The sequence below is a fragment of the Cupressus sempervirens genome, chromosome 1 (assembly GCF_028749045.1).
Source record: "Cupressus sempervirens isolate cs-2001-9-10 chromosome 1, ASM2874904v1, whole genome shotgun sequence".
Taxonomy (NCBI): domain Eukaryota; kingdom Viridiplantae; phylum Streptophyta; class Pinopsida; order Cupressales; family Cupressaceae; genus Cupressus; species Cupressus sempervirens.
Genome location: NC_143118.1, coordinates 127,456,322 through 127,477,550, shown reverse-complemented (window position 1 = coordinate 127,477,550; position 21,229 = coordinate 127,456,322). Strand labels below are relative to the sequence as shown.

Below are 21,229 nucleotides of genomic sequence, written 5' to 3'. Positions count from 1 at the left end.
AAAATATAAGTTAGTTCGTTATTTACCATTGAGATGGTTTCTTCCTAATGGGAGAAAAGTCATTTGCCACAAATGGATCACCTTCATCATTCATATACAAATGTGTTACTCTAACTCTCTCTCTCTCTCTCTCTCACACACACACACACACACACACACACACAAACACACACACATGCACGCGCGCGCGCGCGTGTACACACACACACATGTTTGTTTGTATTCTCTCTCTTTGGGGTGATTTTTCTTTCAAGTTTTTTCTTTCCCTTATTTACAAGATAAATTTGTGTATATACACCTAACATGAACTTGTAGTAGGACTTGGATTATGTATATTTACATATTAGGTAGGATACAATTGTAAGCTTTCATATTCTTTTCTTTTACAATAATCTGCTTCATCTTTGTCATCATAGATTTGAAAATTCAAATAAACAATACCTTGCCTCCTTTTGGTTTTATGTCTTATCCTCATTGCAAACATATTTCCTTTCTTGGTTGATATTGAAGTGAACCATTACGTGCTTATATTTCTCTTTAACACTAAATTTTTTTGATAGCTTGTTTTTAATATAATTTCTCTTGATATTTTTTAATGAGTGATCAATCTCTTTATAAGTTCTAAACTTTAATCATATTAAAATATTCTCTTAGAAAATCCAAAACTAAATAAAAATTGACAAAAAATACACATGTAACCATTATAATTACAATTAATTTGATACCAATTCATTTTATATAATATTTCATATTTATACTTTTATTCTTGAAATGTCTATTCTAAATTTAAATCTTACATTTATTTTTTATATATAGTTCTATCAGTGAAGTTGAACGATTCTAAAATGAGCCAACACAAAATCAAGTCTTGTTGAGTGCAAGACCTTAACATCATAAGAGACCAAAGTAAAGTCGTGCCTCAAGTGTATTTGTCAAAATGGATGACATTCAAAACTTTATATACCTCTCTACCGATCTATCGGTGAATTGAATGGTTTTAAATGAGTCGAACAAAGAGCAAGTCATGATATTTTGATAATTTACTATTTGTATTCATTTTAGATATGCTTATTTTTAGTACGATATAAAACTTATTCATTAGGTTCATTTAGTTAGGATACAATTGTGGGTTTTCATATTATTTTCTTTCATAAGATTGCAACTCATTTTTGTTCTCATAGTTTTGAAAATTTGGATAACAATCCCTTACTTTTTGGTTTTATATCTTATCCTCGTTCAAACATCTTTGCTTCCTTGGTTGGTATTGAAGTGAACTATTGTGTGCTTACATTTCTCTTGGACACTAACTTTGTTTTGATGGTTTGATTTTAATATCTTTTCTATTTGTAGCTTTGAATGAGCTATTTAAAATTAATAGATTCTAACCTTCAATTGTATTAAAATATTCTCTTAGAAAATCCAAAGCTAAATAAAACTTGTCATGAAAATACATATGGCACTGTTATAATTACATAGAATTTAATATGTATAAATAATCATGATAATTCTTTCCATATTATATTTCACATTTATACTTTATATTTGAAAGGTCGATCACAAATTCAAATCTTATAAAATATATAAATTATATACTCTCATATTGATATATTGGTGAAGTTGAATGATTCTAAAATGAGCCAACCAAAGATCAAGTCTTGTTTAGTGCAAGACCCTAAAATCATAAGGGATGATGTTGAAGACCCTAAAAGCATAAAAGATGATGTTGAAGTCATGCCCCACATAGATTTAGTGAAATGGATACCCTTTAAATTTATACATTCTCATGTTAATCAATTGGTGAAGTTGAATAGTTCTCCACTACGTATCAAGTCTTGATAGATGCAAGGAGATGAAGCTAGAATCGTGCCTTGAGTGAATTTAGCGAAATGGATAGCCTTCAAAATTATATATACTCTTATTGATCTATTAGCGAAGTTGAATGCTTCCAAATGAGTCTGCAAAGGATTAAGTCATGATGAGTAGAAGACCCAACATCATTAGGGATGACGTTAAAATGGCACCCCTAGTAAATTTGGCGATATCGATACCCTTCAAAGTTATATACCCTTGTATTAATCTATTGGTGTAGTTGAATGATTCTAAATGAGTCAACCAAAGACCAATCTTGATAAGTGCAAGACCTCGACACCATCAACGATGAGTCCAAAATCATTGCCCTAAGTGAATTTGGCAAAATAGATACCCTTCAAAATTATATACACCCTTCAAAATTATATACCCTTATATTGATGTATTGGTGAAGTTGAATGTTACTAAACGAGTCTACTAAGAATCAAGTCTTAATGAGTATGTGGCCTCCTCATGATAATAAACGAGGCCCAAATCATGTACCATCTGAATCTGGCAAAATATGTCCCATTCAAAATAATAAGTTAAGTTGAATGATTCTAAATGAGTCTACTTAGAATCAAGTGTTAATGAGGAACTCACCTCCACAACATTAGAGATGAGGCCCAAATCATGTACCATATGAATCTGCAAAATATATACCATTCAAAATAATAAGCTCTCATATCAATCGAGTGACAAAGTTAGGTGATTCTAAATAGATCCACCTCACACTAAAACTTCTTTGTGGATGATATTAGATCTTCCATGAAAATAATAATAAATAAATAAAATTATAAATATGTGCTACTCTATTCCATTGTAAATGTTTCATCCAAGAAAATGATAAACTTCAATGCCATTAAAACCCACGATAAGCACCATAGCTACTAGTCCGCACACAATCTTCGGAGTTGACTCAGCTTCACGGAATAACTCACGTGAAATAGGTATAAGTTGTGGCGAAACAAGTCCCACGCGAGATTTAAAAAGCGAAAAAGAAAAAAAACTAGTTGAGAGTGGACCCACTTTTCTAAGATCTGGTGGACCGATTAAAATAGCCATTAAAACCAGACAACCATTACCAAGGACAAATCTGAAAATCTTTCTGAAATCAATATAAAAATTAAAATTTGTGAGTTTTTTAAATCCATATGTAATATATTAAATTTGTGAATTATTATTTAAATTCAAATCCTTCTGTAATTAGTAAATTTATAATATTCAATGAATATGTAACAAATGAACTTGTGATTTTTAAATACTAAATCAATTGCGAGAGAATATATTCGGGATGACAAAAGCACAAGTATCGAATTGACGTCGATGGCATATCATTTATCGACGGCCGGGAAATGTATTTGTGTTTTTGCTTTTTAGCACAGAAAGTTTTTGACATTGCGTATGTTTTTCTGTTTTTTCTCGAAACCCTTGAGCGAACAGTGCAAATCTTGCCGCCTCGGCCACCTAATTTAAGTTGAAATGATTAATTTCAACGGTTTTTGATTATCGTAGTTGAATTTTCTCGAATTTGAGGTGTTTTGCCATTAAATTTCCCATTAAATATTGGTATTGGACTCGCAGCAGTTATTAATTGCCGCGAAAAGATTGTTGGAATTTTTTTCCGTTTGGGGAGGAGTGTGGAGATTGATCGAGTATTGTGCAGAATTTTCCCAGAAGACTTGAATTTTCCGTTTTTTTGTTGACATGTTCTCATTTCAAGAATTTAATGACGATGGACCAGTCGTCTCTTTGGGTAATGAATATATATATATATGTTTCCGTTATCTCAATTTTTATTGGAATTAACGTTACATGAATTCTAAGTTTTAAGTTTTTGCTTTTATTCGTTTTTAATTGAACTTATTGCTAACGAATTTTATGTCGGCTTTTCTAAGCTGATTTTCCTCGTGTTTTTAACGCTTGCTTGCTTTGTTTTGCAGCGCTCAAAGTCCTTTCTTTAAAGAGTTTTCGGCTTTCGTTGCTTTGAAGAATGAAAGAGGTTAGATTGTTTTGGATGGATTGCTTAAATCAGCGCGTCGGGTGAGCGAATAAAGCACGAGTTGTAGTGGGATGACTCAGGAATACAGGGGCCAGAAAATAGAAAATTTCCATATATGATAGTAAAGATAGGCCTTGCTGTCAGCTTGTCTGTTGCAGTTTATGTATTGACTCATCTCAGAAGTAAGAGTGCCAGTCGATCGAATCCTGCAAGAAGTAACTATATGTTCTTCCTTTTATTGCTACCTCTTCCTTCAACTTGTCACATAATGATTTTTAGGCTTTTTGGGTTTCTGGAAAAGCTCATGTGTTGATATTTAAAGGTTGTGGATTTTTTTTACGATGTATTTTCTGAAACGTATGGCTAATTCTGGATACAGAACCCCAGTATTTAATCCAGGGAAAAGAAGAAAGCAATGTCGAAATCAATAAACAAATCTGTTCATACTCGAAAGCTGATTCAACACAGAAAAATGATGTATGTAAATCTATACCAATTCTTTCTATTTGCTCATGGGTTTTTGGTATTCATTTCGCTTCTAACGAGAAGTATTTTGAGTCGTACGATCTTAGTTTTGGTTTGTAAGCACCTGTTTTATTTGTTTTTAGTGAACCCTTTGATTCAGGATCTGAAGCCAGAAGGCATATTAGCATAATAGTTAGTTGGGTTATAATTCCTTTGCAAAAGGTATGAAATTGCATGAATTGATTTTAGTTAACTCCCCGGGAACAATCTGTTTTTATTATTTAAGACATAGCTGCCTGAAGGGCCGAGGTTGGAAGAGGATATTGCGTCCAACTGAAGCCTGCTTCCTCTTCTTTTGGTTCTGATTAGAAATATCCTCATATCCTTTACTTTCGCCCTCGCATTTTTTACTTTCACCTCTTAAAGAACTTAAAATAAAGTGAATTCCTTAGGTGCCGACTTTAATTTAACCATAAGATGGATGTCCCATGGTGAAATTCTTGTTTGATTATATTGCTTCCGTGGTACAGATTACAGAGATCGTCTATTCCAATTCCTATTTCTATGTTGTCCATCTGCTTATCTCACATTTAAGCTTTGATGGGCTAGCCCTTAGTTTGGACCATTAGCATCTTCTCGTCCTGTTCGGTTTTTGTTCACTATGTATAAATATTCAATAAGAATTGTCAAGGTCTGATGTACTTCCTAACTTTTTCTTGAGGTTTAAATGTAATTAGGTACAAATACCATACATAAGGTAAAGTGAAAAGTCTTATGTTAGTACAAGATGAGTCACAAATGCCTATATAGCATATTAGCTAGTCCTTATGAAGCCACCTAGAGGAGGCGCAAATTGTAATATGATTATTGAAGCAGGGTAACCTGTATGGTACCCTGGTGAATATGAATGAATAACCCCTTAAACAAACAAATAATCATGTTATGCTTTGGTGGGATTTGCAGCAGCAGGAGGAGGAGGTTAAAAGAGTTGACAGCCTTAGTCCATCATTGAGCAGCAAGAACTTGACTGATGATGAACAGCTCCTCCTGCCAGAATTCAGTGATCTTGTATTGGAGGAGTTTCGGTTTCCACCCCAAGATGAGTCTTCTAAAACTATACAATATGGTGATAAGGATAAACAATCTATGGAGATAGATTCTGATGTAATGCCTAAGCATGATAGGCATATGCATGAGGAGGCAATGACAAATACAAGTGCAGAAATTGAAAGATTGAGGGCCCTTGTCCAAGAATTTCAGAAAAGGGAAGAAAGTTATGAAAATGAATTACTCGAGTATTATGGTCTAAAGGAACAGGAAGCAAGCATTGTTGAATTGCAGAGGCGACTCAAGCTTAATGGAGTTGAGATTGAAATGCTTAATTTAAAAATAAATGCTCTGGAAGCCCAAAAGAAGAAAATTGAAGAGGAATTAGCAGATGCTTCTTTAGTTAACAAAGAGCTTGAATCTGCTAGATCAATCATTGAGGAGCTTCAAAGACAGATACAAATGGATGCTAAAGAGTCAAATGAACAACTTCATATGCTTCAACAAAGAATCGCGGTTCTTGAAGATAAGGAGAAAGATGCTTCTGAAAGGAATTTTCAATTGGAGAAAAAATTACAGCAATTGAAAGAACTTGAAGTGGAAGTAGTTGAGTTAAGAAGGGCCAACAAAGAGCTGCAACAAGAAAAGCGGGAGTTGATAGTGAAACTAGACCATGCAGAAGCAAAAATCACTTCCCTTTCTAAAATTACCGAGGTACATTTTTCCATCTATATTTCTCTAGGTCTATGCATGTTGTATCTGAGTCATAAGGTTTTTCCGATTTACAATTTTGTGTTTGAATTGTTCTCTATGTGTCTAATGTGGTTCTTAGGTTCCAATAAAAGGTATTGATTTTTTTCTTAAACTACAGACAGAGGTTATTGAAAAGGCAAGAGAGGAGGTCAATTTATTGAGGCATGAGAATAAAGATCTGTCAAAGCAAATAGAAGGACTACAAAATAATCGGTTTAGTGAAGTTGAGGAATTAGTTTATTTGAGATGGGTTAATGCATGCCTGCGCTATGAGTTGAGGAACTACAAAGCTCCTCCAGGGAAAGTGACTGCACCCGATCTCAACAAAAGCTTGAGCCCAAGATCCCAGGAGAAGGCAAAACAGCTTATGTTCGAATACGCTGGGCCAGATGTTTTTACATTGCATGAAAAAGAGTTTACAGATAATGACTTTGAGAGTGCATCATCCAGGACATCCACTCCTTCTGAGAGTGTTGATTTTGATGACTTTTTTTTGGATAGTGCATCTAGCAGACAAAACAGATCAAAAAAGTCTAGCTTGATCCACAAACTTAAAAGGTGGGGAAGAAGTAAGGATGACTCTGTGGCATCTTTAGGTGGATCAGCAGGGGACAGAAGAGGAAATGGTTCTATCAACTGGAAAAAGAGCCCACGACACAGATATTCAATGTCAAGTGTCCCATCCGATGCTTTATTGTCAAGAAACTCAAGCAATGGTAGTTCCATTGACTTTTTTAGAAGGGAAGTTGATTCTGACACAAAGACACAGTCTAAATCAAGCACATTACTTGATGCCCATGATATAGCAACAAAATTTCTTGAGGCACATGGTGTAGAAATGCCATCAGTCGGTTCGCCTGAAAGGGATACAAGTAACAACATGTCAGAAACATCTTCAGAATTGAAGGATTCATCAATCAGTGTGGCAGATTCCTTTAGACTCGTGTCAAAGTCTGCGACAGGCAAACATGAGGGAGAGAAGCCTGGCTCAAAAAATAGACATTGGTTAGCATTGCAACGAGAGAATGCTATTAAAGGCAAAGCAGAACAGGACAGAAGGAGAAAAAATTCAGAAAAATTTAAAACAGAATCACTTACTGAAGATGTGAGACCAGAGAATTTAACAGGAAAGAAGATCCTGGAAGCTCTTGAATTTGGAGATTGTCAAACTAACTCCCCATGTGACAATAAATGTCAAGAGCCAAAAATCAGCAAAATGAAACTCGTAGAAGTACAAAAGAGGGCCCCAAAGGTTGCAAAGGCACCCCCCAAGCCTTCCATGGGTTCTCCAACACACAATGGTATTCCATTTAAAGCTTCAAGTGACATTCGCATGCCAACTCCTCCACCCCTACCCCCATCTACGGCTGCTGTTGGTATGCCTCCCCCTCCACCACCACCTCCCAATGGCCTGCAGGATTTGCAAAGACAAACAGGAGATAAAGTTCATAGAGTGCCACAAGTAGTTGAGTTTTACCAATCTTTGGTGAAAAGAGAAGCCCAAAAGGAGGTTGCTAATGTGAGATCTGCCACATCCAACAATGTTGCAGATGCTCATAATAACTTAATTGGAGAGCTTGAGAACCAATCTGCATATCTGTTAGCTGTAAGTTCCACATTTGTAGTAATACATAAAAGTCTTGTTATATGTCTTTCAGGTTGACAGTTCAAATATTATGGATCTTAAATTCTGTGCTATAGCTGCACGGTTGTAGAGATTATTTTCTCCATGGAAGAAAATGGAATGGTTTGTTCTAATGTTCTTCACGATGTCAGGTCAAAGCTGATGTAGAAACTCAAGGCGACTTTGTTCAATCGCTGGCTAATGAAGTTCGTCTAGCCATCTATACAAACATTAAAGATGTTGTTAACTTTGTACACTGGTTGGATGAAGAACTTTCATTTTTGGTATGTTTTCTTTCCCCAAATGTTAAAGAATAAATAAAGATGTACTTACTTTGTGCACTAGTTGGATGCGGAACTTTTTCATCTTAGGCTTTTTTTTCTGTTTTAAATAAGATGTTGATTTTTTATACTGGTCAGACGAGAGACTTTTATCTAAAGCAGTGTTTTTTGATGTTAAAGAATTTTAATTCTAAAACTGGTGACTGCACTATGATAGTTGATGGTAATTACTATAATTCTGTGCTCTCCTAATGATATATGCAATTCTTTTCTTAGCAACTTTCTGGGGTAGATCATTCGACTTTCGACCTATGTTCTGCCAAGTTTTTGGGATGAGGGGACATATTTTGGGGATGGGATTTATTCGGGCCATTTGTTGGGATGGCATGGGGCATATAGAGAAATTTAAATATTTATATAACAAATCATAACATTGATAAAGTTGCAAATGTAATCTTATTGACATATACATTATAGAATTAAAACACAACAATAGAGTTGAAATGAAAGTAAAAAAAGTTAATGGTAATACTTAATTGCCTCCATAATTTATGTCAACTTGCATATGAAAAATAGTAATGTTGCATATGCCAAAATGCTGAAAGGCTACAAGTTTGCACTACAACATTTTACATTTCCTCTTCTTCAGTTTAATGAATTCATTATTGATCAATGATATCATATTAATGATTAAATTAGTTGTTTAAGTTCTTGAATTTGGTCTCCACTCTTAGACCCACTTATATGACAAGAGATCCCAATAACTAGTGGGGATTTGGTAATGGAGATCGCAATGGATTTGAGAGGCAGCAATGATAAACTGCACAAGGTGTTAAATGTGAGAAAACCCAACGATTGAGGGGATGCGAGGCATTTTATTTTTGGGTAATTAAAAAGATGAAGCAAAAATGAAGAAAAGGGAATGGCTGGTTGTCCCTGGGACGTTCTGGGTGTTTTTGTGACATCCCCGCAGCTTAGAAATGTCCCCTCTACAAATTGTTTTTTTGGGGGACATTGGGGAAATTTCCCCAAGGCATCTTGGGAACCAAAATGCCAGGTTACACGTCCCTGTGCCTCAGCTTTCAACTAGTATTTGAATATTTCTGAGTGTAGCATGATCATTTGTCTTTCGTGCATATAAAAAATGGTTTGGCATACATAATAATTTTGTTTTATTGAAATAAATAATCAAGATTTTTCTGTTGATCCTCACTAGCAAGCAATGTATGTCTACTAATACTTAAATTGTGGTTAGTTACAAATAGGTATGGAAATATTGCTTAATCCATGTCCAAGGGAGAAGTAAATTGCTCATGAAGCAAAACAAACTAATACAACTTAGTAGACTATGAAATTGTCTAGAACTATAGGAAACATATGTGAGAACTTTAGAGGAAGAGAAAGGAATGGTAGCTAAAGTAGGCCACCTCTAGCAACACTCAAGGGAAATTAGAGCTCATTAACACAAGATGTTTAATTGTTCCAACTTATGCTATTTGTTGTTAGAACTAATCATTGACATTTTTATGCACCTCTTAAATATTTGTAGTCAAAATCCCTATGGGTATTAGCAATTTCAGGCACATTTAGATATGAGACCATGATAACCTTCTTTTTTGAGTTGCTACCAAGGAACCCTAGTTTCTCTGCGCTTATACTTTGATTGGTGGTTCTTCTTGTCTTAGGCATAAAGGACTAGCTGCTTATTTTTGCTTCGTCTTTTGAGGACTGCTATGGATATTATGAAAATGTTTTAGAGGAAGTATCCTTCTTTGTATGACTGTCTAGCTAGATGCTCTTAGGTTAGTTTGTTATGCTCTTACGGATGCACACATCCTATATTTGCCTGTTTATGATGAATGATGATAAATCTGTTGGTTCCCCTACTGTGCAGTTTGATACAGTTCAGAACTAGGATTGATCTTCTTGCTAGAAGTAAAAGTGCAGTCTCCTTTAGTGACGCAGTGCAAGGCAGGAGTATCCCCAAAGGAGATGTCCTAGCCCCCAGCAAATAACCACTTAACGGAAAGACAATACAAGATACAAGATTTGATACCATACAACTGATTACATGCAATGTGCCGGGTTGTAAGGCCTTCCCAGTTACGACCAAATAAAAGCACGTAATAGTTTTGCAAGATCCCTCAAGATCCAACCCAAACCCTAGCTAGCCCATATTTGTAACACAACAACACTCTGGAAGAAACCTCACACGAGGTCGAAACTTGTGCTTGCAAGCCCAACAAGCAATCTCGTTGTTTCCCAAGCCCCAACTACTAGCTTTGCTCACAAACTTCACTCCTCTTAACTACATGCTGAATAAAATATTCTCACTCAAGACTCCCCCAAACCCCCTACTTATACCCAACTAAGCCACAAGTCGGCCTAGCAAGTTACAAATTAAATAAACCCTTACATTAAATGCATATTTAAGCCACAAGTCGGCTTGCAACAAAAATTAAATACAAAATGTTAACTCTTGTATTAATCCTCGATAACCACACAACCAAGTGTTAGCAAACACGAACAATCCATGAATTGCCAAGCAAACATGCCTGTTGAGCTCCCCAAGCATCATGGAACACCGTAAGCTTTGTTGAGTTCCTTCACCGACCGAGTGCCTTTTGAAATTGAGCCCCTTCAGTGACCGAGCTCCTTGGTCAACATTGCAACCAAGAACTACCCAATTAAGGACCGAGCAACACTTCCTTAACCGAGTAACACACTTCAACTGAACACCAAGCTTCTTCACCAAGCCCATTTGGTCAAGCCTCCAACTGAGAAATACCATAGAGATGATCAAGCATCTCCAGTCTTCCACCAAAAATGCCAAAATCTTCAAGAACCTTAGATGCTCCTGCATCAGACTTTTGTGGTACAAAGAAAAGTGTGTCCCACACTTTGTTTCTTCAAGAAAATAAGACTTCCACTTCATCTTCACCCAAGGCTTGCCAATTCATAAAGCCAAGAAAATGAACAAGTCCATCAACCAATTCCTCTTTTGCAAATCTACAAATAACCGATCAACATATTCACTCACATGAATAAACTGAACAACAAAGTAACCCACAAATAGGGTCTACAACTTATCACCACAATCCATATCAGCAACAAGAGCATCAAACTCCACATCCACAACAACAACAGGCAGATCCAAAACTAAATCCACACTAGTAGCAATATGAAAGCCATCACGAACATATGTCAAACTCCCAACACCAAGATGCTTTGCAACATACAAATTATCACCCGCAACAACTTGATTGTCCACGACCAAGTGCTTTGCAATTTCCATGTCAAACTCAACCAATTGATCATAAAAACCAATCTCCATCCTAGCATCGACAAGGATAGGAACCTCTTCAGCAACAACCACAAGTTGCTCTGCAGGTTTCACATCAAACTCCAAAAACTGATCAACAAAACCAACCTCCACCTCGAACTTTCCATGCCCTCTTCGTTCTCAAACAAGTCTCCTAATTGGCCAAACAACTCACTTTTGGATCGGTAGACTCCAACTCCATAAATCTCTACAAAACTCAACTATCCCTTCCTTAACTTGATCAGACAAAGTAGTATCCATCCGAGAAAACACCTCTTAAATCTTCTTCTCCACTACATCATGGAGATCTGCAATCATCCTAGGGTACAATCTTCTCAGAGGCATCTTCCAAGATTTTCGCAAACCCTCTACAAAAAATCCATCTTCACATCCAAATGATTGATTGACGAAAATCCTCTACAAGTGTAGGTTAGATCACAATCGACCACCTCACACCAAGAATCACAAACCAAGGCTCTCAATGCAAACGATCACCACCAGATCAAGATCTTCTCAGATCAACTTCTCCCAACCCAAGGTCTTGGTGCAAACTGCCTCACATTCGGCAATTAGGGATAACTTTAAGAAACCCCTCCCAAAAAAAATGCCCAAAATGTTGGTGAATCCAAAATTTTATGAGTGGGAAAATTTTAATGTCGAGGGCGATTTTTTTGTTCCATGTAGGGAAATAAAATATTATATGTTGGTGATTTTTTTCTTGCCCTAACAAAAATCATTTTAAATGTGGCAGATTAATTTTTTTTTCTTGTTGACATAAATAAATGATGGCTATTTTTTCCTTGCCAAAAATGAGATTGTAATGTCAAAGGCGAATTACTTGTTTTGTAGGAAAACGAATAATAATGGTCTTGGCTAATCTTTAGTGGTAAACTGAAAAATTGTTTAATTTGAAAGCGAATTTGCAAGTGTATTGTCTAGTGACCTTTTAGGGCTTCATGGTTTCCAAGTGTACTGACTATTGACTAGTGTACTGCCTATTATTGATAATGTTAGTGTCAACGACAAAACTAAAAGATGCATTTTGGGGCTAGATGCTTGAAAAGACATGGAGCCGCATGAAATTCTTCGGAATGGAGACACGTGGAAAGATTTGCACAGAAACCATTAACCGGAATGTAGTGAAGATCATATCAAGATTAAAATCATTAATGTGGAACTGATAGTTACAATTATTAGATTCCATTTACAGCCAACTTGGCAGGCACTTTGACCGTCTGACATTAATGAGAGTACATTCCCCACACTTGCAAATTAATAGGAATATGAAAACAAAAGATGTGAAAGATCGTGAATGCTGAACAATTTAATGCAACTACAATTAAAGAGTCTTTAATTCCTCTTTCACTATGATTTCTCAAATTCTCAATTTGGTTTCCAGAGTTTCTTAGAATCTTAGGTTTGTAATTGTCATGGATACGCCAATTCGGTTGAAATGCACCACAATGGGTTTGCAAAAGCCCTTTTTGGGCATGATAACTGAGGATGTCCTAGCCATGGTTTGCAAGGAAGATGCCACAGGTCCTTTTATCTGCTATGCTTTGTTCATGGTCCTTGGCCATGAATTCATCAAAAATGAGAAGAGGCATTGCGTGTCCACAGATATTACCTCCTGCTTCCTCGTGTCTCTTCTTATTTTGGAGGCAATCAAGTAGACATTTTGATGCTTCTGTGTAACATTTTTAGAAGACGATGTCAAAATTCTTGTATTGGCCAAATAGGTATTGGGGCCGGGCATTGGCATCCCTTTTGCAGACATAGCAGACAAGTGTTGGGAGCAAGGCATAGGGAGCATTGTACAAAAGCATCCCTTCCTTCTCAACATAAATGAACGCCAATTGACTCGCCATTGAAAGTGGGCGCGGCTTAGGAGAGATTTTTTGCGGAAGTGGTTGTTGTTGGATGACGTCAGCAACATTGACTTCACATGGCTGCATGAGCTCAACGACATTATCATCTCCAAGAGATTCCTCGTGGAGGGGCTTGAAGATCTTTTTTGATTGAAGGCTTCAAGCCTCTAGTTTGTTGATGCTCCCTGTTCCTTGGTTCTTTGTTTTCTGTTTTCTTGATCTTTGCCCTTTGGGCAAAAAAATGTTTTTAAGATATTTGTTTTTGATAAAAACGATAAGTAGTTACTTGGGATTGGGTCTTGCCCTTGAATGTAAATTACGAAATAGGAAAATCAGACTAATTTAATCAGCTATTTTGAATATCTATGCTATGAATCTGTACATTGTACAATCTCAAATGTAATCAATGAAAACAATAGTTTTTGACTTCTCAAATCTTTGTTCCTGTTAGTCTGCGACTCTGTTTTTGACTTCTCAATGCACTGTTCAAATGTTAATCTGTGACTCTGTTATAAAAAATGAATTGTTACAAAGTTAGAAACAAAAAAAGGGTTTCAACAATCTCTTAATGGTTTCATACTTGATTAATGATTTATAGTAAAAAAAATTTTAATTTAAAATTATCCAATGAAAATTTGTAATATGTATATGTATGTCCTTTAAATTTCAAAACCTGTAAATTTTGATAATATATAAACGTAGGGGCTAGGGCCATGTAAGTTAATAGTAATAATAGTTTTAACTATTATTAATTTATTTACAAATATTAAAAAAAAAAAAAATAGTTTGTTAAAGTTAAACTTATGATATATGTAACATCATGATTTATGATTCTTGATCATACAATTTAAATTGTATAAATAATATTGAAATTTGATTTGAAAATAAAGTTCAAATTATAACTTATATATAAAATATTGAATATTAGTTTATTAATTCATTACTTCCTATTTTCAAATCTAAATTTATTTAAATGTCATGATCATCATAATATTTTTAACTTTTATCATATTTTGAATTAAATGAAAAATGCCATGGTTATTTAAATTTAAATTAAGTTATTATCAAGTTGAAGCAATTTAACAAATATTGATTATAATCTAAATTAATTTTAATTAAGTAAAAGTGCTACAATTATTAAATTATCATTATCAAGCAATTATTGATCGATGACTGATAATTTATTACAATTTACAAATTATAATTTTATATTTTCAAAAATTCGAAGTTTCATTAATTTTACATGTTTAATTTTATTCTAATCCAAATTAGGGATTTTGGAAATTGTGAAGAAATTCAAATAATCTGTATGTTTTAAATTTTAACTAAATCATTTAGTTACAATGTGTGCAACATTGCAACTGGTTACTGCACCTTGTGATTTAAATTTAAAGTTGCATTGTGCAACAATAAGATAAATTATAATTTAAATTATTAATATTTGTTATGCAAAAGGTTTAACAATTTACAAATTGATCTGGACCATTCAATGAATAATAGATCAACGACCACATCTCTATTTCGGGCCAAATTTTAAAAGTTCTAAGTTAAATTCTATTTCTTCCCAAAATCGGGATACATGTAGTCCAAGATTCTTTCTTATAGTTACGTCCGAGTCCCAACTATTGATTAAAAAAAGATCGATAGCCCGAGATGAATTTTGGATTGATTTGGATCTAATGTTTTCCCATGTGCCTAGATTCATCCAGAATCGTAACACGTGTCCGGTCATTGCAATGCTCGATTAAGTGTCAGGACTTAGTTACTATTCTTAGTCTTGTTTATTAGTTAATCTCGATTGTTAAGTAAAAGAAAGATCAATGGTTCGAGATGAATTGTGGGTAAATTTTGGGAATGCTATCGTTGTTGTCAAGAAACATCCAGAATCATGACACGTGTCTGTGACAAGTTTCACGATTTTGGATGACTCTTGACAACAACAATAACATTCCACAAATCAACCCGAAAATCATATCGGGTAAGGCTGCAGGGGCTGTCGATTATTAAGTTTGATAATTGATTTTTATTATAAATCTATTTAAAATGTACAAAATTCAAAATTCAAATGTATAATGTAATTAATTGTTACTTTTTATTATTATAATTATGTACATTATTGACGACAGTTACATGTACACTGTACATAGTACAATACTTTAAACCACTAGCTACTTACATTTTAACTTTTAACTATTAACCTTTTACTTTTATGTTTTTAGACTATGAAGTTTAGAATTCTTGAGAGTCCAATACCATAGGGTTTTCGAATTTCAACTTTTCAAAGACTCTGATTGAATTCCATTTTTTGTTTTGAAGACGGAAAGTCTGAAACTTGAGTATTACAGGACAACACCAATTATCTAAGTATCTGCTAGCACCATTATTATTGAATCTCGAATCTTGATTTCGGGTATTTAAATTTTTTTAATATTTTTTTTGCAGTGCAATTGTAGCAATAGAAATCTTACTATCTTAGGTTTACACTTTACAATTTTTTAAAATAGGGCTTGAAGAAGAAATTTGTGTAATAACCAGTAGCAGGCATATGGGCAAAACAAAGTCAAAAACCTCTAGTACAAGTGGAAGCAAAAAGGAAAAGAAAGACATTATAGAACTCAGGCAAGTGCTACAAACCATAAGTTTCACCGATGAATGTCATGATATTTTTGATCCTGTTATCCATGGAGATTTGGGAATGATGGGAATTAGATATTCATTGTTTAATAAGTGGAAAGATCCACAAAAAGGGAGAAATTATTTCAAATATAACAAAAGTATTGGTGCAAATATAAATAAACTAGCTGCTTTGGTTAGTGGATTAGCAAATCTCACTATATCTGAAGTGTTCCCTTGCCTTGAAATTGTAATGCTATGCGCTCAATATTATGATGAAAATAGAAAAACAATTGTCAACCAAAACACTCAGGAAGAAATTTTATCCATAACTGAGAGTGATTTTTTCACTCTGTTAGACCTAGGGCTAGGGTTTAAACCAGAAAACTTTAACGAGCACATTTAGTTAGATAAATTAGCACAGGCTTATGATAAACTGGATTGAGTTTTTCAAGATTCATATATTAAGGGTTTAATAAGCTCAAAGTCGTCTATTGTTTATACTAGTGTTACTGTTACATTGGACATAGACCATAAGCCTCCTTATTAATATGATATTTTTGTGCCATGGGTTCAAAATACTATTTCTTTGTTATCATTTTGTCTGAGATTGGACAGTAACAAGGAAGTGGGGGCCAGTGTTCTTGAAATGATTTATAATATCCATTGTCGAGGTCAGTCAGTTGAGAAGGTAGAAGTAAGATATAATTATGCTCAGCACATTGTTGAATCTATGCAAGAACAATTACTAATAATTAAACAAAGTACAACTACAAGCAAGATGAAGATATTTAGGTTCACAAGTTACTTGTGCTACCTTCTTTTAGCAAAGCATCGCCCAATATTTGAGATTGAGAACAAGCAGCTTGATATTGAGGTCTATAAGTTTGATGAGAAAACCTAGAAGAAATTAGAGATTCCAGGTCCATGAGGATGAATGATAACAATAATAACTAGAACCATTTTGTAGATTTCTTTTTGGCACCTAGTTACCAAAAAATCATAGGCATTTCAATGTGGAGATTGCTTGTGTCTTGTAAAGATTGCATTCAACTGGGAAGTCAAATTCAATTGGTTGATTGGTTCTTCATTGAAGACTACACTATGTTAAGGTTTTACGGTTTAGTGGTTGAACCGTGCAAACTTCCAATGCATGTTACAGAAAGAGTTTTTGCACTGGAATATGTACAATAGATGGAGAGCGCATATGAATTTTTCAATAGACAACAAAAGAAAATGATATTTCCTTCCTTGCCTTTTGCAATTGGAAGCCTCACATTTGAAAGAAATACTTTCAAAGTGGCAAATGATTTGGTCAACTTTTTTGCTTTGATTTTGTCAATCACTGGAATTATGATCCACTAAACATAATAAAAACAAGATTTATTACCAATGGGAACTCTGCAAGCAAATATCAACATCAGGAGATGCCATTGATAGAAAAGTTAAAAAACATGGATTCGTGGGATGAGGTTAAGAAAGAGATGGAGAAACATGCAACAAAAATTAATATTTCAATGCAAAAATTGTTATCCCAAATTACGACATTGCACATATCAGAGTCATACAAATCAAAGCGTCTGACATACTTAAATTTCTACAAGAAAGCATCTCAACTTTCTAAGAGTTCTATGCCGAAAGCAATTAAAGAGGCATGCAGATCTGAATTATGGTGTCAAACTAAGATGACTGGTTTTTGGAAAATGAGGCAAAATTTGGGTGAACCAAAGACCTCAACAACTTTTGAGAAAATTGAGGAGGATGAACTTTTTAGCGATTATTGGAATAAAGAGCATCCATCTTTAGTATATCAATTTGGCACTTGTAGTGACAGTGATAGTCAAAGACAGAAGGACCTCGACTTTGATTAAGACATTCAAGGTACTGAGGATCTTGGGTCAACCAAGCATATTGTTAAATGTCAAATGAGTGATTCTATTAAACAAACATAAAGAGACAAGTATGATACAAAACATGGGTTATGTAGGTATAGGGCCCATTGGTGTAAGTGGTGAAGGGATTTGGAATCCAATTGCAGTACTTGACCCACCCAATAGTGGAAGTAAACCAGTCATTGAAATTTCTGATGATTCATCTAGAGAGGGCAAAAAACATTATACTTCTGCTTTTGAAGGTCATCCCAAGACAAAATTTGTTAAATCTTCAAATCCAGTTGTAGTTGATCCCATTGACAGTAGCACTAGCACGGGTGAACCTTGTGCAAAAAAGCAAAAAGTTATAACAATTACAATGCAAGCAATGTCAGCGGTTACTTCACCAATGTATGCATCAGTAGCTTCTAGACAAAACCTTGAAAATAGTCTTAAAACATCAGGATTTGGAACGGGTCATCTTCAGTATGTTGACAATCCTCAAAATACAATTGTAGGTGGAGTAAGTGTAACCGGAGTTGGAGGAGCATACAACAATACAACTGATAATTCACCTTTCAAACACTCAATTGTTTTAGCAAACCCAAATTTTAGTGTAAATGACATTGCAACAAAATTTGATCAGACACGCAAAAGAAATAGACAAATTATGAAGACTTTGAAAAGTGATGCAGTTGCTAAACATCAGGGATCTAGTAAAAGTATATTTCTAACATATGATCCAAACACCAAAATGATGAACTTCATGGCTGTTATGCCCCTAGCTAGAGATAATAATCCACCAAAAAAACTAATAAATCGTAACGATGTACAAGTGACTAGTCTTCAAATGGATTTCTCAAAGGTGAAAAATATTGACAAAATCAATATATCAAAAGAGAGCAACAAAATGGTCTACTCTACACTTCTGAAAGCGGAGAGGGAAAACAAAAGGCTTGCAAAGCAAATAGAAAAGTTACATGCAGACTTTGATAATGTGAAGGCCAAGGAGAAAGCAATAGACAATAGGTTCAAAGAATTGTAAAATAGGGTAAAGAATTCTTCTTCTACAGAGGCAATTGTCCAGCAAGAAAAGATGAATGAACAACTGAAAAATTTGACTAAAGAATTGGATGTGTGTAACAAATTATTTTAGAATGAAAAAACCTCTATTACACAGTTGTTCAAGTCTGTAGAGAGTAGTGCACAAGTAAACAATAAATTGAAAATTGATCTGGACTTTGCTGTTAAGGAAAATAATAATTTGAAGATTGAATTGGAGAATGAAAGGAAAAAGCACTCCTCTACTGAAAATACAATCCATAATTTGAAGATGGCATTGGAGAGTGAAAAGAAAAATGAGGAGTCTAATGCAAGGATAATTCATAATTTGCAGAAAGAATTGGGGAATGAGAAGAAAAAACAGGAGTCTAGTGCAAACACAATCCACAAGTTGAAGAAGCAATTGGAGAATATGAAGAAAAAAGAGGAGTTAATTGTAAAGACAATCCTTTATTTGAAGAAGGAATTGGTGTAATGACTCGTACCAATAGGCCACTAAAAACCTCTAATGCTGAACTGAGAAATTTTGTCAAACACTTGGCATGCAACTGAAGACTACTACTGAAAGTAAATGTTGAACATAGGAAATTGCTCAAAACCATATGCCATTTATATATCAACAATTTGCAACAATGCCATACATATTTCAGCCAATAATATGATCATCAAACCCTAGGTTGACAATATAGATAATCTAAAAATTACAATACTCTTTCACTTGCAAAATCCTAGCCTTTGATACCAATAATGCCAAATGGCAAACAAAGACAAGTACAATGTAAAATAGTAAAGTGCTGAAGCTATATTTTGTACTCAGTTGAAAACATACATTTCTCAGAAAATATGCCAAATGTGAAATGAGAAGTGAAGAACCTGATTGTAGATAGCTGTAATAATTTTTACAAATGCTGAAGATGCCAACACCCAAGCCAAAGTCACCCCAAATCTGAAAATGTACTTCGTTGCAAATTTTCAAAAATGTCTAGGAGTTTTGAAAAATTCCTTAAAAAACAAATCATGGCATTTTGGATCTCCAAAATGCACCTATTTTTATCTCTTCGACAATAGAAATCTGATGCAAAAATACCCAGAATGATAAGCTGAGTAATGAGGAAGATATAAACAAAAATGTGGTTCCAAAGTCCTATCCTAAAATTCTGAAAATTGGATCAGACTTGTAGCAAAAATGAACTAGTAGCTATAAATGTTTCCTCCACCACAATTAAGCCTTCAAAAGATGTCCTGTAATCAATCCATGACTGAAAATGAATAGTCCTCAGAAAATGCCCTCCTTCTATAATTTCAGGCTTGCTGAAAGAAGCCTCCTAAAATTTTCGATTTGCTAAAAATGGCTTCCTATAATTTCGGACCTGCTAAAAACGACCTCTTATAATTTCGGCCCTGCTAAAAATGCCTCCTGAAATGTTGAAAATGGCCTTAGGCCCAATGATGCCCTAGCTGAAGTGATTGTAGTATCACCTCCAAATGTGCAACCCTTCAAAGGATATTTCACCTCCTTAGTTATGCAAAATCTTTAGGAGACTCTGTTCCTAAAGAAGAAATGATAATCTGTAGACCAAGATGGCACCACAAATGCTCAAAGAGAAAGGTAGTGTAAACTCAAGTTACGGGTTGTCCAAATGAGAGGCCAAGCACTCTATTTATTCACTTTTCTAAGAAGCCATTAGAACTTCTAGAAGTATCCATAAAATATTCTTATGAAATCCCTTTATAATGCACTTTTATATAAAAAGTAACTTTATAAAATAAAAAGTGCAACTCAATTCAAAATTATAACATTTGGCTCTGCATAACACATAATAATAAAAATATAATAAATACCATCTCTCCAAGAGAAAATAAGACCATCCAATCCCCAAATAATCATTAGAATGACTCTCTCACCAAAACCATTTGCCTACGAGAGTCCATGATAGGCAAATCCACTGAAAAATGACATGTTACTAAAGAGGGGACATGACAATCTACCCCTCTTGAAATTGCTTGCCCTTAAGCAATCTCAAAGTTGGGTGTTGCAAAATATCTTCTCCCTCCCATGCGACATCCTCCTCGTGCAAATCTCTCCACTTCACCAAGTACTCTCTGATAGTCCTCCTACTCCTACGGAGCTACCTCTCTCTGCTGTCAATGATGCATTCAGGAACAAGAACCAATTTCCCTTCATCATCCAATGGAGGAAGAACTGCTGAAGGCACAACGTGCTGATCCAACGCTTTTTTGAGGCGTGACACATGGAAAACATTGTGTACCCTACTGTCTGCTGGAAGCTCAAGCTCATATGCCATCTCTCCAATACGTTTGATAACTCTGAAAGGACCATAGTACCTAGGCTTAAGGTTCTCCGATCCACTCTTCCTAAGAGTAGACTGTCTATAGGGCTGCAACATGAGATAAACCATATCACCAACCTCAAAACTCCTCTTTGTCCGCTTCTAATCTGCATACTGCTTAT

The 21,229-nt window shown here is 34.8% G+C and overlaps 1 protein-coding gene across 4 annotated transcripts in view; it reads left to right on the top strand.

Moving 5' to 3' along the window:
- The first annotated feature begins 2,942 nt into the window (after positions 1–2,942).
- The window catches only part of LOC149576491 (protein CHUP1, chloroplastic-like), a 40,323-nt gene continuing 22,036 nt past the window's right edge, over positions 2,943–21,229 (top strand). Inside the window, exons 1-6 of one of the 4 annotated variants that reach the window (XM_089817393.1) lie at positions 2,943–3,604; positions 3,792–4,065; positions 4,230–4,327; positions 5,279–6,076; positions 6,234–7,721; positions 7,892–8,023. In XM_089817393.1, the coding sequence (XP_089673519.1) occupies positions 3,966–4,065; positions 4,230–4,327; positions 5,279–6,076; positions 6,234–7,721; positions 7,892–8,023 (2,616 nt within the window). In that variant the 5' untranslated portion in view covers positions 2,943–3,604; positions 3,792–3,965. The remainder of the gene's footprint in view (positions 3,605–3,791; positions 4,066–4,229; positions 4,328–5,278; positions 6,077–6,233; positions 7,722–7,891; positions 8,024–21,229) is intronic. The other 3 variants (XM_089817406.1, XM_089817399.1, XM_089817409.1) reach the window with 3 other exon arrangements.